The 15,183-nt window shown below is 48.4% G+C and overlaps 1 protein-coding gene across 1 annotated transcript in view; it reads left to right on the forward strand.

Annotated features, from left to right (window-relative positions):
• The window catches only part of HS6ST2 (heparan sulfate 6-O-sulfotransferase 2), a 132,853-nt gene extending 117,939 nt beyond the window's left edge, over positions 1 to 14,914 (forward strand). The window contains exon 2 of the mRNA XM_029997284.2: positions 11,957 to 14,914. Within this exon, the coding sequence (XP_029853144.1) occupies positions 11,957 to 12,659 (703 nt within the window). The 3' untranslated portion in view covers positions 12,660 to 14,914. The remainder of the gene's footprint in view (positions 1 to 11,956) is intronic.
• Positions 14,915 to 15,183: the final 269 nt, after the last annotated feature.

Consider the following 15,183-nt stretch of genomic DNA (forward strand, 5'->3'; position numbering starts at 1 on the left):
ATGCTTGGACTGTGTAAACGGTCCTCCTCTGAGCACAACACGATGGACACATCCCTGCGTTGGTTCAGGGTTGTGTAAGAGGCAAAAGTGGCATTTTCCATAAATGTGGCTTTCTAAGGGCATCACCCTAACAAATTCAGACCAAGTACAATATGCTTTTGCTAAATGTATGAGGTGGAACTAGTGGACATGGGAAATGGGATGTTCTGCACATCTTGTAATGTTCACAAAGTCTTGCTTGCTTAGCTGATGTAAAACCCCTTCCAGCTGAGCTTTGACACAACAAATACATCTACGGAGTTTTATTAGAAATGCACTCTGGTATTCCATGCAAATTTTAAATGCAGTTATGTCAACCAACTATGTGTGAATAAGATTTTTAAAATCCTGGTCTGCTGGGAGACATTTGAAGCTCACAGCTTTACGGCGCATCAGTGTGTGCTATCAATAACTAGTCAAGATTAAAAATGAAGTCTGCAGAGGAACTGCAGTGAGTACTTCAGAAATGCTCGCCAGCCGGCAAGGTGCTTTCTGGGCTGTCTCCTGGCTTAAATCAAACATTTTGATGACATCCCAGCATCCATGCAGACCTTCTTGTACATCAAAGTTCAAGACATATCCTTGCAGTATCAGATCCTGTGCTTCTGCCAGGAGACTGTATTGTAAGGTGTGAGAGAGAGTTTAAAATATTCTAATTGTCTGCTATGAAATTACAGTTTTGTTCCCTGGAGTAGAAAAGTGAGTTTAAATCATTAACGCCACAAGTCTCAGTGATGATTACGGAAATGTTTGCAAGTGACTTAATCAGTATAGTTTGTCTGAGTGGCCCATTTTAATATTATTGCACTGATTAAGTTTTCTTAGCTAATATGTGTTTCATTTCCAATTCAATTAAATGAGAATCCCCTTCTATTACATGATATTACTGAAGTGCCCTAGTGGGGCAGAAGCACACTTGGTATTTTCAATTGATACAGATTTCTTCATTATACAGTCTCATGGTGCTAAATGAAATCAATGAAAGCTGAAATTAAAATTGTAGCAAGTTGCAGCTGTAAATACATTGTCCGCTCCTCTGTCCCTCTTTTAGCAGTAGGCTGAGAATATATTATGATAAGCAAAATATAAGTTGCATTAATGTGCCTTTTTTATACGCTGTATATCCTTCCTTTAGCTTTTAAAAGCACTTTCATGTAACCTATCGTGGGATATATTAACTGGCATGCAGAAGATTATCTGCAAATGGCTTGTGAAGGAATTAACATCAGCCTTACATTTTTTCACGAGGCAAACCTCCTCCTTTTAGGTATTATTGAAGAGAATTGATTGAGCTCTGATATAGTAACAAATGATTTTATAAATACCTCTCTGGAGTTAATTCCCCATTGTGGGATATGCAGAGCTCTTGGAGCTATTCGTATGATCTTTTTCTTGAGAGCTCCAGGATTCCTCCAACGTTGAGGTGGAGATGTTCGGCAGTACATACTTTCATATACGAAGGAGCGGGGAGGCGTGTTACTACAATTCAAGCAGCGATTAGGAAATTGCAACGAGTGCTCAGGAAATACGATAAATCACAACTTCTAAATACACATTCATACATTCATAAAAAAGACAAATGTATGCGTCAAGCTGAGACGGGAGCCCTCTGCACCCTCTTGCTTCTAGATCATATTGACAACAAAACTTGCACATGAAGTGCACAGGGTTCAGCAATCTTCTGCCTCACGTGCACCAGCTAACGTGCACCCTTTGGGCGGCTGGTGGGCGGCAGGACGCGTGTCGGCAGCCCCGGGGAACGTCGGGCAGGTTCAGTGCGACAGCCCGTCTCACGTCTCTGCTTTTGTGCTGCTCCGTGCGGCCGTGCGTTCCGCTCGTGCCCTCCGCTTGCACGCTCAGGGCACAGCAGAGGCTGTCTGAAGTATTGGTTTTATTAAATTATTAAAAGTATTTTCATCTGGTCAGAGAGCATGTGGCTTAGCGCATTTAAGACATAGCTAAAATATGTATGGATATAAGGATAAAGCTTTTTTCTTTAATACTAAATACATGCTTTTTATAAACAAGAACCTGGAGATTTTTTTTTTTTTTAGACTATAATAAGTATTTTAGCATAGTTATTCTGGCTCCATAAGTGCAATGAAAATGTTAGCCTTGGCATATCAATCGTGCTTTACAGATGACTGTAATTTCCTGAATGTCAAAACTCCAAATTTTTCTACTAAGCAAACTTTTCAGTGGCAAAATAGATTGCCTCCATAATATATCACTGTGTGCAGGAAAAAATGAAATCTTTATGTACTGTATTATGAATCAATGAGGCATTAAGATTCTTGGAAGGGTGAGTGGACTCTGGAAAATGAAAAACTGCCACTATTCCCTCTCTGTAAACCACTGCTTATGGAGTGTAGGCTTTGCAAACCTCTATCCTCGCCGCCGCAGAAATATCAGTTACAAGTTGAAACCAATTCCTGCGACGGCATTTAGATAGGGTAAATACTGTTGTAAATATCTGATTTATAGCAACATCCTGTGGTTATTCACCAGCTCTTTTGCAGTGGCCTCCTTTTCGCTTTGGGAGGTCTGCCGTGCTTTTTAATGAATCCGTAAGAGCTCTGCGAATGGGGAGGTGCTGTACCATGCCTGGAAGATGCTGCGTGCTGCGGCTCTGCGAGACGTGAGCTCTGGGGGACAGGGATGGTTCCTCACGCCACGAGTAGGAAGGTACTCCTGGTACTCTGTGGGCTTCAGAGCTTGATTTTTCAAAAGACATCACTCGCACCTTGACTTGTCCTTGCGTGTGTTAAGGGCAAAATTCAGTTCTGCATCCTGTTTTGTAAGGGATATTCGCCCTTAGCAAGAAAGGCGCTTTCCAAAGCCAAGACCTTGCGTGCTGCCGAGGCCAGCGTCACCAGTCCAGCGTCACCCATACTGCAGCTCATCATCAGCAAGAATGAAGCATGGTACACTCTTATACTGTTGATGCTCCTCTGCCGCCTTCTGTCTCCTTTCCCTGGGTTTTACCTCTCGTGTGCAGCTTGGGGGTCTCGGCACCACTGCTGCCCTCCATCCAGATGCCTCTATCATATAATTAAGCTAATGAGGTGGGAAGCTTTGCTGCTCTGGGTAGGTTGTGGTGGGAGGTGGGTGTTTCCAAAGGGCAGTTCGGTCCTTTTCCTGATAGTTCGGGTGGGTGGGATGGGTCTGGGCCCCTCTGCCCAGCGTTGCCACCCCTTCCCGTGCCAGACTCCGGGGTGGGAGGCGGTGAATTCAGGACTGGCTCCAGCGGCTGAGTCACTCTTCTGTTTGCCGAGCCTAAAAACGGAAACTTGCTTCTCTTTTTATACACCGCTTAAAAAAAAAATAAGTAAAAAGGCCACTGTTCTTGCTGAATTGGTTGTGAGCAAGGGTATCCTGCAGAGATCTTCATAATACAGGCAATTATGAAATTAATACCACTCTGGCAAGTCTGCAGGGCAGCTCTCCCCTCTACAGGCAATGCTGTGGACAATTAGTTTGTGCGTGAGGGTAGCTGGGAGCATGTGCGAGTGTGAGGCTGCATATTTTTTACTTATTTAAAGCCTTATTTTCATTTTCCTTGTGTGCATGTGCCATGCCTGCACGTATATGAACATGTACCTTGAGCTGCAAAATCTTAAATCGCTGCCTTCCTCTGTGCCTGAAATACTTCTTTTTTGCAGATCTTTCCTATTTGATAATTTCATGGGCAATGATGGGCTGGTGTAATTGCCGTTCTTGAAAAATTCAGCTCCTTTTTATAGGTTCCTCTGGCACTTTTCTCCTGCTGCCGTTACTGTGGGTAGGCTGCTGGCTTCCTACCCCCACCATTAGTGTTTCTAGACAAAACATCTCTGTGATTCATTGGGTGCTGATAGAAGTGAAAACATAATGATTACTTAGAGGAAATGTAAATTTACATTTGCTAACGGCTTTAATTCACAGTTCTGAAATACTTATCTCCTTTCCTCCCAGGCCTTGTTCAGAGCTAATGCATGATTCTCCTGTGCCACCCTGAGACCCAGAGTAAAGGAATATAGTCCGCGTGCTCGTAGTTTTGCAGGCTGCTGCAGAGAAAAGCGGTGTTTGTTCCTCCTCCTCCTTCTCTCCCTCCCCATAATCTTTATACTTCACTTCTTTAAGGAAGAAGTCATTTGTTCATCTAGATTTTGCCATACTTCTAATTTTGGATGAGGTGGAGCTGGAAGTTTAGTTTAATTGAAATGACTGAATGAAAAGAGGTCTTGTATGAACAAGTAGGACCCAGCCCTGGGTCTGTTTGCTTGGCAGGCGCTGCACTGAGGCCGTTGGGGAGAGGAGAGGAGAAGCGGAGCAGACCTGCTCTGATAACCCTCTTGTGTGCTCGCCTCCTTGCAAGCGCCGCGACCGCAGCAGGGGAGGACCTGGCACGGGCAGCCGGGCTGCGCGTCGGGGCATGGAGGCAGTCATGCAGCCTCCATGGGACGCTGGGCGTCAGATCTTCTCCCTGAAGCTCCCAGGGAGCACGACAGCCTCCCTTGCTCCTCTCCTGCTCAAGGGCTCGCTGTTGCCCTTGTTTGCAGGGCCGGGAGGGCTGGGAGCAGAGAGGAGCGTTGCGGGAAGCCCATGGGTGCTGCTTCTCGGCTGCTGCCGTTGCCATCCGCGTCGCTGATGCGAAGCATCTGGGACCGATCTGGAGTAGATGCAAACATTTGATTCCCAGCGCTGCGTCGGTGAGCTTGCCAAATATTTCGGCCTTGTCTCTGCGAGCTGTGCTGCGGGAGCACCTCTCAGCAGGGAAGAGGTATTCCCATTTTGAGGGTGTTTCCAAGCATGCATGGTTGAGGCAGGAGAGGCTGTCACCAGGATGCTCACCCCTGTCCTTCTAATTGTGTCTCTAGGTGAGAAAGTTTGTTAAGAATCAGGATGAGTCACAGTATTAAATGAACATTTTGCCTCTCTCGGAGCGATCTCCAAACAGATGCCTGCCTCCAACAAACAAGGCAGCAGGGGTATTTCTCTTGGAGGAACAATTTGCGGTATTAGCAAATCAAATTCTCAGTGGGCCACTCTTGATGGGAATTAACCTCACCTACTGGGAGCAAAGCACTCCCGGCGCCCGGCGTGGTGTAATTGAGTTTGACTTCTCGTAGAGACATGGTGGGCATGATTGATCGGTAGGGAGACCTTCTGCCGAAGGTTAAAATCCATCAGCAGCTTCAGAGCTGCGCAGGGAGGGTTTCTAAGAGCAGAGCAAGAAATGTGAGACTCGCACCGTTCACATTCCTGACCTTCCATCATTGTCTGTGACTTTGCTGTCAAATTATCCCGAGCGGAGACGTATTGTGAGCGGCACGGGGCGAGGGAGGAGCGCAGGAGCCTGCCCGCGGCAGAGTTTCAGTTCACTGCTGGGAGCGGTGGCGGAGAAGGGGATGGGATCTCCGACCCGTGCATGGGGCCACCGTGTAGGGGCATCTTCCTCTGGTCGGATGAGCTGTGTGAGAGGAGTTGCCGTCAAAAAAAAAACCCAAATTACTCAGCTTTTAAAAGAATGAGTATGTGACTACTCCTTTATAAATGAGCTCTGTGGATTTTTATTCAGTGGCATGAGCAGTTTATGGGGAGGGTGGGAAGAACACTGATCGTCCTTGTGCTGCTCGCCAGTTCTGGTGATTGTGCATTGTTTCTGGTGCCGAAGCACCAACCCTATGATTATTTTTCTTTTTTCAGTAGCTCAGTCCTTAATCCTTTGCATCATATGCAGAATCTCTGCTGCAGGGGTTTAGTTCATCTTATTTGCTTTTCTGCTGGACGTGGTACATTTCTGGTCTGTCCCTTTGCCCCTGCCTCTTCAGAGGGAACTTTCCTTTCAAAATGTCCCTCTTCACGTGGAGCGTAACTTGGTTTCACACTGCCCTGTTAATGTACCACAAAGTCCATGGGCTGGGGAACAAAGTCCCCCAGAGTAGGAAACATGCCTTATTTCCCTTCCTCCCCCATCTCCACCCAAAGAGATGGAGACACTTGTATAAAATTGCCTCCCATTCACTGCACAAGTCTGTCTGCGACTCCAAACCATCCTAGCCAGGCTTGCCATCTGGATGAGCTTGACCTAGATACAAACTGGTATGCTTGAGCCAGCTTAAAGGGTAGCCTTAGTTTTGCTGGGTGAATGGGACTGCCCCAGTAGGTTCCCTGGAAATCATAGCTCTGCTTCCTCAGCCCTGTGCTAAAGCTGTGTTTTCCTGGGTTAGTTTGCCCCCGGGCACAGTCTGGGGGGGAGGTCGGGATGTTCCCGGGGCTGCAGGGCTCCCTTTGCGAAGGCTGTAGGTTTCTCACCCCCAGTAGCCTACAAAGCCCTTCTTGCTACAGCCTCATTTCTCAGCAGAAATGGGAAAAGGTCACTCAGTCCCTCACCTACTGATCCATACACTAATGGATGTAGTGGTGAGTGGATGTTTAGCTTTCAGCTCCCCTCTCCAGCTCCTTACCTCATAGCTCCATCAAGCCAGGCTCAGGTTTCCAGGCTGAAGGCATGGCAGCTGCCAGCGTCTGACCTCCAGCCTTCCTCTACCTCAACAAGCAATTAACCAGCGTGGCAGCCTCTGTCCTGGGGCAGGGATCAATACTCCTCGGCCTTGGCACCAGCGGGAGTTTTAACCCGAAGGGGCTCAGACATGCCGAGCTGAAGCCAGCCCTAGTTGTGCTTGTCATGGAAATGGTTCCCATTTGGACCCCCCAGCAGTTGCTTAGAGCCTCTCCATCGGGGTTAAGGTGCCCTGGGAGCACGTATACAAGAGTTAAAGCCGCCGGACAAGAGTTTCCTGGTGAGCCCTTTGCCGCCGGCACACAGCCTGCTGCTCTCAGGCCCTTAGGATGGATGCTCAGCTGCTGATGGTGCGTTTTGCCAGGCCTCTTGGGGCAGGGGGGTTGTGGCACGGCAGAGGAGGAGCGAGGGGAGCTGCCAGCCTTCCCCACGCGCTCCGTCCACAGGTTTGGCCATAACCCTTTCTCTCTGCGTCGCCTGGGTTGCTGCTGCTTTGCAGTCCTGCTTTGCACAGCCGGGGCAGTTGGGTTGGGATGAGCTGTACTCTTACTTGGGGAGGTTCTGACCCATTTTGATGCTAAAGCAAAGTCCCCCCTTCCTCACCTCATTTCAGCAGAGCAGCTCTGCACGCGATGAGCCTCCTGAGCACCGTGGCGTGGGTAGCTGCGTATCCCTTCCCTGGCAGCTTCTCCGGGCTCTGAAGTCTCTGGCTTTACTCAGTGCTGTCATCCCCTGGGGTTTCACACCTCCTCACTTTGACTTCAATTTATTTTTTTCTCTTTAATGTTGCTTTTAGAAGCTTGCTACAAGGATGCTTTTAAAAAAAATCATTAGATTGGAAAAAAGGGTTCTCATTCAGCCCCTGTGCTGGGCAGAGGTGGGGAAGGGGCTGGCACAGATGCGCTACGTGACCACAGAATTATCCTTCAAAGTGAGCAGATGGCTCAGTCTCAATAAACCCCTCAGAGAAATTCACAGAGGTCTTTGAGGCTTCAGTTTGCTTCGTATTTTCTCCAGGTGCTGTGCAGGAAGGAGAGAGGGGGCTGCTGTGGGCTGAGGAACCAGACAGCTGAAAGCAGGTCCGTCCACTGACAGCACGTGTTTCTTGGTCCCTCTCAACCAAAAACATTTTATCTTAGCAAACGTCATGTCATATCAAAAATGTCAGGCGGGGGCTTGCGCTGTCCCCCCAAGCCAGCATGCGTTGCTCCCGTGTGGGGGGTCTGTGGGATGCTGACGTGAGGTAGCAGCGCTTGTGCAGGAGGAAGAGGATAGAGCATCTTCATGACCGTGTAGGTCATCAAAGTGCCCTGGGACCGGCCACGGGGCATTGGCGTGGCAGCACCACGGCCCCAGAGATGGTGCCCGTGCTGGGTCAGTTGGAGGGAGCTGCAGTTCCAGCCCATGGGTGAAACGTGGCATTCCTGGCACTGCAGTGATGCCAGGACGGTGTGGCAGCTGGCGTGCCAGGAGGATGCAGCTGGAGGGCTGGCATGGCTGCGGCTGTGGGGAGGCCGAGCACATCTCTCCTCTCTCCATCCCTGGCTTCCAGCACATCAGCCTGCCTGTCTGTGCCACTTTCCTGTTTTCCTTGTCCCACCCATGGGCAGAAGCGTCAAAGCACCAAGAAAGCCCAGCTTTCACACCCTGGCAGACGATGCGAGCCATTAGCTGGGCGTTTGTCTGAGGGGAGCTTCTGACCTTTCCTGAGCAACTCTGCAGTAATGGATCATGCACAAATAATTCACGGCTCCCGAAACCACTCTGGCTTCAACCTTGCAGTGATGTGATAAGCAGAGTGGGTGGTGCAGCATGGGGAACAAACTCAACCTCGTGGGACTGTTGGGTCCTCGCGTTCCTCAGGGAATAGCTGTGTGCAGGGAGGTACCAAGAGCAAGTGACTGTCACGCCATCTCGCATTCCTGATGGCTCCAGGGTCAACCTACTTTTTGAGTTGCTCACGAGCACCTTTTGTTCTCTGCTTCATAGGCATCCAGCTCAACTTTATTAGAAAATCTGTGTTTCTGATGAGTGCAGCTCTTTAAGTCAGAGGGATGATTCACAGTAAAGTTTGAGCTCTACCTGCAAATGTGTTGTCTCGGGCTCTGAAGCACAAGCTTCAAGGAATGGGCAAGAGCTCAACACCCCCTTGTTAAGACAGCAGAAAGAACAAGCTGTTACGTACAGAGCTAAAAATAATTGAAAAGCTTTGAGTCTTCCTCCCAGTTGCAGCAGAAGGATGCGCTAAGCGCTGATGGCCGAATCCGTCTCTGGCACGGCTCTGACTTGACGATACATTAAAGCTTTTGTGACTTTTTGAAGCTCAGTTCAGATAAACGCAGAGCAGCGTGGCTGCTTTTCCGGAGCTGCCGTGATTTCTAACATGCTTGAGAGTGGCTTGGGGCAAACCCAAAAGCTGGTGTTCCCAAAAGGGATGGTGCCTTTTTCAGTAGAATTTTAACAGGGAAACTTAAGAAGGGCAGAAACGCACAAAATAGCTGATATTGGCCCAGCAGCTGACAAAGCATCTCTCTGTAAGCCGTGGCTTGAAAGCAGGATTCATCTGGTAAATAACGACATGGTATAAATAACAGCACCGAGCCTGTTTGCAGGGAGCTGTGCTCAGGCCGGGTAGGATATGGGCTCGGTCTGGGGCATCCCATAAGCATCCCTGCCGATGGCCTGGCTTCCTGAGCGTGGGGTGCTGGAGGGAGCCCAGACACCTCCACGCTCACTGCAGAGTCCAGTGAGCATCCTTACTCAGCCTCCTCTCCCCGGTCTCCCTCGACTGCAGCGTTTTCCTCTGATGGGCACTGATGGAGATATCTCACCGGATGAGGCCGCTGGCCACCTGGGGTGATGGGGATCCGTTATGACACAGTTTCTTCTGCCAACATACAAGTTTTTATTCATTCTTTTGTTTTTACAACAGCAGCCAAGGGAGGCACTTTGTCACTGCCTGTGACCAAAGAGCACAGAGGGAGAGTGGCTGAAGAGTTTGAGCTATGATAAAATGCTCGCTGTATCGATCTTGGCTCAGGATTTGTTTCCCTTCTTGCATTAACTCCCCATTGATTGCCGTGATGACCTTAGAGCATACAGTTTTGTTGGCCTTCTCCCTTAGCCGGCAGCACCCCCGTGCCTGCACCTCGCCCCCCCCCGAGCCTTGCTGAACTGTTGATGGGCCAGGTTGTACAAGGTGCTCTGGGGTAAGCAGAGCTTTGCTTTTGCCTCCTCTGTCATCAGAGGTTTGACGGCTATATGTTAGTTGCTATAGTTAGCGTAGAGGTTAGTGCTATATGGCACTAACTTGTTATTGCTTGAGGGTCAGGTCATTATTTTAGTGCAAATAAACTAGATCCAAGGGTGAGGAGTCCTGGCAGGAATTAAAGAAGGGGCTTGGTTTTGCCCCGGAGATGCTCCGTTTCCCCATGTCGGGGACCCCCACAAGGCTGTGTCGTTGCTGTATCAAAGGAGGCCTGGTGTACCAGGGTCAGCTCAGGTCCGTCGGGGTGGCTGGTTGGGGTGACGGTGCTCATGGAAAGCCCTTTGCCCTGCTGGGTTCTCCAGCGCTGCCAGAGACTTGCTGAGATGACAGAGAGTGAAACTCTTCCCATCTTTGCAAGGGACAATGTGAGGTTGGTGGCTGCCGCTCCGGGTGCGCGATGTGAAAGTCAGCTTCATCCTTGCTCCCTCTTAACTCTAGCTTTCACGGTAAAATCATTTAATGACCCTGTTTTGGAGAAAAGTACCTTCCTCGGGGTCGTGGCAGGGGCTTTGGCCTCCTTCACCTGTGTGAACCTGTGGCCAAAGCCCTCGGAGCCAGGGAGCAGCACCGGCGTGAGTGGTGTGGGGATGGCAATAGTGCTGATTGCGGTGTCCCGGCTCTCCGAGTGTCGGGTGCCGTTGTGTCTGGCCGCTGATGCTGTACTGGGCTCCTTGGCCTTATTTGGTTTTGCAAGTTTATTGTACTTTCTACTTATTTAATTATTTATGAGCTTGGATGCTCTAAATGGGAAGAGGAATGGTGGCTCTCCCAGTTCCCTTTCCCCTGTGCTGTTAGATGCTTTTGGTGCTTGTGATTCACTTTTCAGTCCACCCAGAGACAATTTGCTGTAAAACATTGACATCTAGTGGCTTTTCTGACGAAGGAAATGATAGGGAACAAAAGATTGGCCAGTCGTGATGCCACTAGGGAAAGCAAATGAATGTCCCTTCTCCTCCTTACGCAGCGCCAAGGACATGGCGATCACACCCTGGGGGCTCGGGGCTCCCGGGCACACACTCCTCGGTGTCCTCGTCCTGGAGGAGTGGCCTTCCCTGGCAGGACAATTTGCTTATTGAGCTACTTTAATGCCATTTACTTAAGCAGATGGCTGGTATCCTGACAGCGTACCTCCGGCATCATCACTGAGGCCGTGGTCATATTAAAGGAGGTGCGAAGAGCTTGGTGTGTATGGCTTCGGGCTGCCGACGGTGGACAACATGGTGTTTGATGGTGGATGTTAATGTGCGAGTGATCTCTTAATAATATATGTAAGGTTGAGCTTGCAGCATTTCCAGCTGGCAGCCTGACGGAGTTCCCTGCAGCAGCATGTCCCCCGTGCGTGCCACTGTCCTGTTGCTCCAAACCAAAGCCAGCACCTCCCTTGGAAATGTTTTCTCTTACAGAATGGTGTAATGCATCCTTTGACTTCTGTTACTCACTTATCTCTCCTCTCTCATCATTGCAGTCCTGTATCAGGTGAAGGCAGGAGGATAAAATGAGATTTGCATGGGCTTTTCTGAGATCCTCATTTCAGTGCAAGTGGGTTGGGGCTTCTGGGCACATCCCATCTATCTGGCCTGCGAAAGGAAACGTCTTCCTCATAGGTGTAACGCTGCTCGGAGGCTCGCGCAGCTGAGACCCACGGCTGCTCATCGGGAAAAGTAGCACGAGCAGCTTTTTGCAGCCTACATAAACTTGTCAGTGCAGCTCTGTTGTACAAGGAAACTAGAAAAGCCAGTGCCACCCGTGCCCTGCTTGGGTTGGGGCTTACATCCTGGGAGATATTTTGATTATTCTCCCGAGGTCTGGGGAGAGCATCAGTTGAGGCACCCAGCAGGAGCACGTTGCCACGTGGGCAGCCCAGCACCGAGGGCAATCTTGGGTTCCCTTCCGTCTCTGTAGAGGCAAAACCCATTAAGCAGAGACAGACGTGTGCAGGTAGATACAGCCCTTCCCGCTCTCCCCGGGGAGTTTGTTCAGCCATCCTTCACCCTGCAGAGGTGAGCACGCAGAGGAGCGCTCTGCGGCAGGGCTCCTGAAAGCCTCTTAGTGCATCTCCAAGTTTCTATTGATTTTGAACGTTAATGCGCAGTGTGCTGGAGGCACTCGGGACTAAACGCTCTGCCTTCCTCTCCCCTTGGCAGGAATTTCTACTACATCACCATCCTGCGTGACCCCGTCTCCCGCTACCTGAGCGAATGGCGCCACGTCCAGCGAGGAGCCACGTGGAAGGCGTCCCTGCACGTCTGCGACGGCCGGTCCCCGACCACCGAGGAGCTGCCCAGCTGCTACACGGGGGACGACTGGTCGGGCTGTTCCCTGCAGGAGTTCATGGATTGCCCCTACAACCTCGCCAACAACCGCCAGGTCCGCATGCTCTCCGACCTCAGCCTGGTGGGATGCTACAACCTGTCGGTCATGCCCGAGGAGCAGAGAAATAAGGTTCTGCTGGACAGTGCCAAGGAGAACCTGAAGCGCATGGCCTTCTTCGGCCTGACTGAGTTTCAGCGTAAGACTCAGTATCTCTTTGAGAAGACTTTCAACATGAACTTCATCTCGCCGTTCACGCAGTACAATAGCACAAGGGCCTCCAGCGTGGAGATAGACGAGCAGACTCAGCAGCGCATCGAGGCCCTCAATTTTTTAGACATGGAATTGTACGATTATGCAAAAGACCTGTTTTTGCAGCGGTACCAGTACATGCGGCAGAAGGAGCACCAGGAAGCGCGGCGGAAACGCCAGGAGCAGCGCAAGATCCTGAGGGCGAAGCAAGCGCGCCTGAGAGAGCAGGGCGAGAACAGCTCCAGCACTGACTACATAGGGAACGTGGAGCGGTGGCGGCGGTAGTGCGGGGGGACTCGCCGGACACCAAAAACGAAGCAGAACCCAATCCAACCCGCAAATCGGAGACGCCGGAGCAGTCCAAACAAATCACGCTTCTCAAGGGTTTGAAGCAAAAAGAGGTTAAAATGTTGCCTTTGCAGTTGCCTTTGCAGTAAATGTTGTACTGTACGTGGAACACTTAATCTTAGCGTGTAATTAAATTGTCCTTTTTAGGTTTGTTGGATTATTTATGAAATACGGGAGCCAAGTAGGCTCATCGGAAATGGTTGCTTGGACGTTTATTTAAAAGAAAAGGGAAAAAAAAAAAAAATCCGTAAATTAGTTATGAGTACAAAATGGGATGCTGGAAAATGTTTATGATGCTCGGCTGAAATCTATCTGGGAAGCAAACTCATTTCCTAATAATGAGCATTTAGCATAGTCTCACAATACAGTGTATGAGCAAAACCTTTTCCCTTTGATTTTATCTTAATTTTATTTTAATTATACGTTTTCAAGGGCACCAACTGCTTATGGTATTTACCAAGTTAATGAACGGACGATGAAGGGAACAATAAAGGTCTAGAAAAAATATTGACTAGTTTTATGTATAATATTGGCTTTTAAAAGGAATAGAAGTAATTTCTCTAGTTATATAAATATTTAAAATTTTAAACTTTTTCTACCTACTGCTGTTTAGAGTTTTAAGCTTGGTCTATCTCATATTAAAAAAAAAGAAAAAAAAAAAAGACATACGTACTTTTCTGATCTCAATGCCAACGTTATAGACACTGTTTCCAGAATTTTTCAGGGCAGTATGATTTTAACCATTCTGGAAAAGTTACAGCACATCTTCATGTTTCATAAAGCCTTTTCCAAATTATAGTCCTGTGACAGTGTCTAATTTTAAGTCTTTCTTACCCATTAGAATACATAATGCTGAATTTATCATTCCTTAATAATTGGTGGTATAAACTAGATGAAATTATGTTGCGGATATTTGTGTAGTGTCTTTAAAAAGTCATAAAACTCTCTAATCCCAGCAATATTACGAAGAGATTGCTCAATGGAAGAAGTAGATTTACACTTGAATTAGGATTTACTTCCAGTAAATCTTTGCTACACCAGATAAGAACAGGGTTGTTTTTTTTTTCTATGCTCTTGAGCCCTTCTTAGCGATGACGGATGAGCGATGACTAAAAATGACAGAAACCAATTTTACCATAGCCATAGTTACACAGGATGAGAAGGTTGCACGGTGCACGGGGATGCAGCAGCCCGCTCCTGAGCAGGCTCTGCTGGGGCGCAGGGTGCGGAGCTGGAGCTGGAGCTGGAGCTGGACCGGGCTCACCCACAGCCCTTCGGCTTCACCGAGACTGACAGGGAGAGGAGATGGGGCAGGGGGTGCGAGGGGCTCCTATAAATCTCTATGCAAAAAAAAAAAAAAAATAAATAAAATAAAAAACCTCTGCAAGGCTTGGGCTAGACATTCAGCAAGTTCAGAAATTTTGTACGTAGCCTGCAACGCTCCCGAGCTTGGCCCTAAGTGGCGATCTCAGTGCAGATGCGCGGTGATGGAGGGACCCGAAAAGGGCGCTCTTTGTCCCGAGGTACACAACGCTTACAAGGCTCACTTGCACTATTGCCTTTCACCTGTAATATTCTATACACCGAGAGGGCAGGGGGGCATAAAACAAGGCAGAAGGCTTTAAAACCATCTTATGTCTCCACGCCTAAGTTATCTGAAAGTTGTTTTACATCTGATGTTGTATTGCAACCCCGGGGGGCAGCAATCCTGCCGGGAGCAAGCGGAGAGCAAAGCAGCAGCAAACCAATACCCTGCATTAGCAGCTTGGAAAAGAGAATAACTTCATGTACAGCAATTTTTTTTTTTTAAATGAGAACTGCAGTTACCAATATGATGTCTCAGTTGTATTTTGGTTTTTACGGGGGAAAATAATTCGCTGTTAAAACTGAAAGGCACTGCTGTAAACAGGACTTAACTGTGGGCAAGCTGGAGGGCCTGTTGCAGAAGGTGCATTTTGTTTTTATGCTGTGGTGTGCATGGTTTACAGAGACTAGTTGCATTTTCTTTGTGTATACTGTTTATTGTATATAGGGGATGTACGAATATAAGGATACCATTTTGTCATAACCATATCAAATTCTACTGATTTCCACTGTAGACGCTGTCTTATTGTGTAGATTTACAGGCCGATCCACTGACTTTGATTGTGTAATTTAACAATAGAACTGATAAATAAAATTTAACTACAGTCTTCTGATTTTCATGTGATTATTTCTTCATCTGACAACGTGTTGGGAATTGCGCAGTTCAGAATGAACGGTAATTTTGACATGAATGAAATAGCAGTTGACAGGCAAGTATATGAGTTTAAAATCATGGCTTTTCCGAAGTGTTTTTAAACTACAGCTTTCAAGGGCAAAGCCACTTTGGACTTTCTCTGGTTTAGGAGTTACTGCAGAGGTTTTGACTGCTTTTCTGAGCACTCCTCAGAAACACAAACTGTGGTTTCTGGTGATTTTA

The sequence above is a fragment of the Aquila chrysaetos genome, chromosome 21 (assembly GCF_900496995.4).
Source record: "Aquila chrysaetos chrysaetos chromosome 21, bAquChr1.4, whole genome shotgun sequence".
Taxonomy (NCBI): Eukaryota; Metazoa; Chordata; class Aves; order Accipitriformes; family Accipitridae; genus Aquila; species Aquila chrysaetos.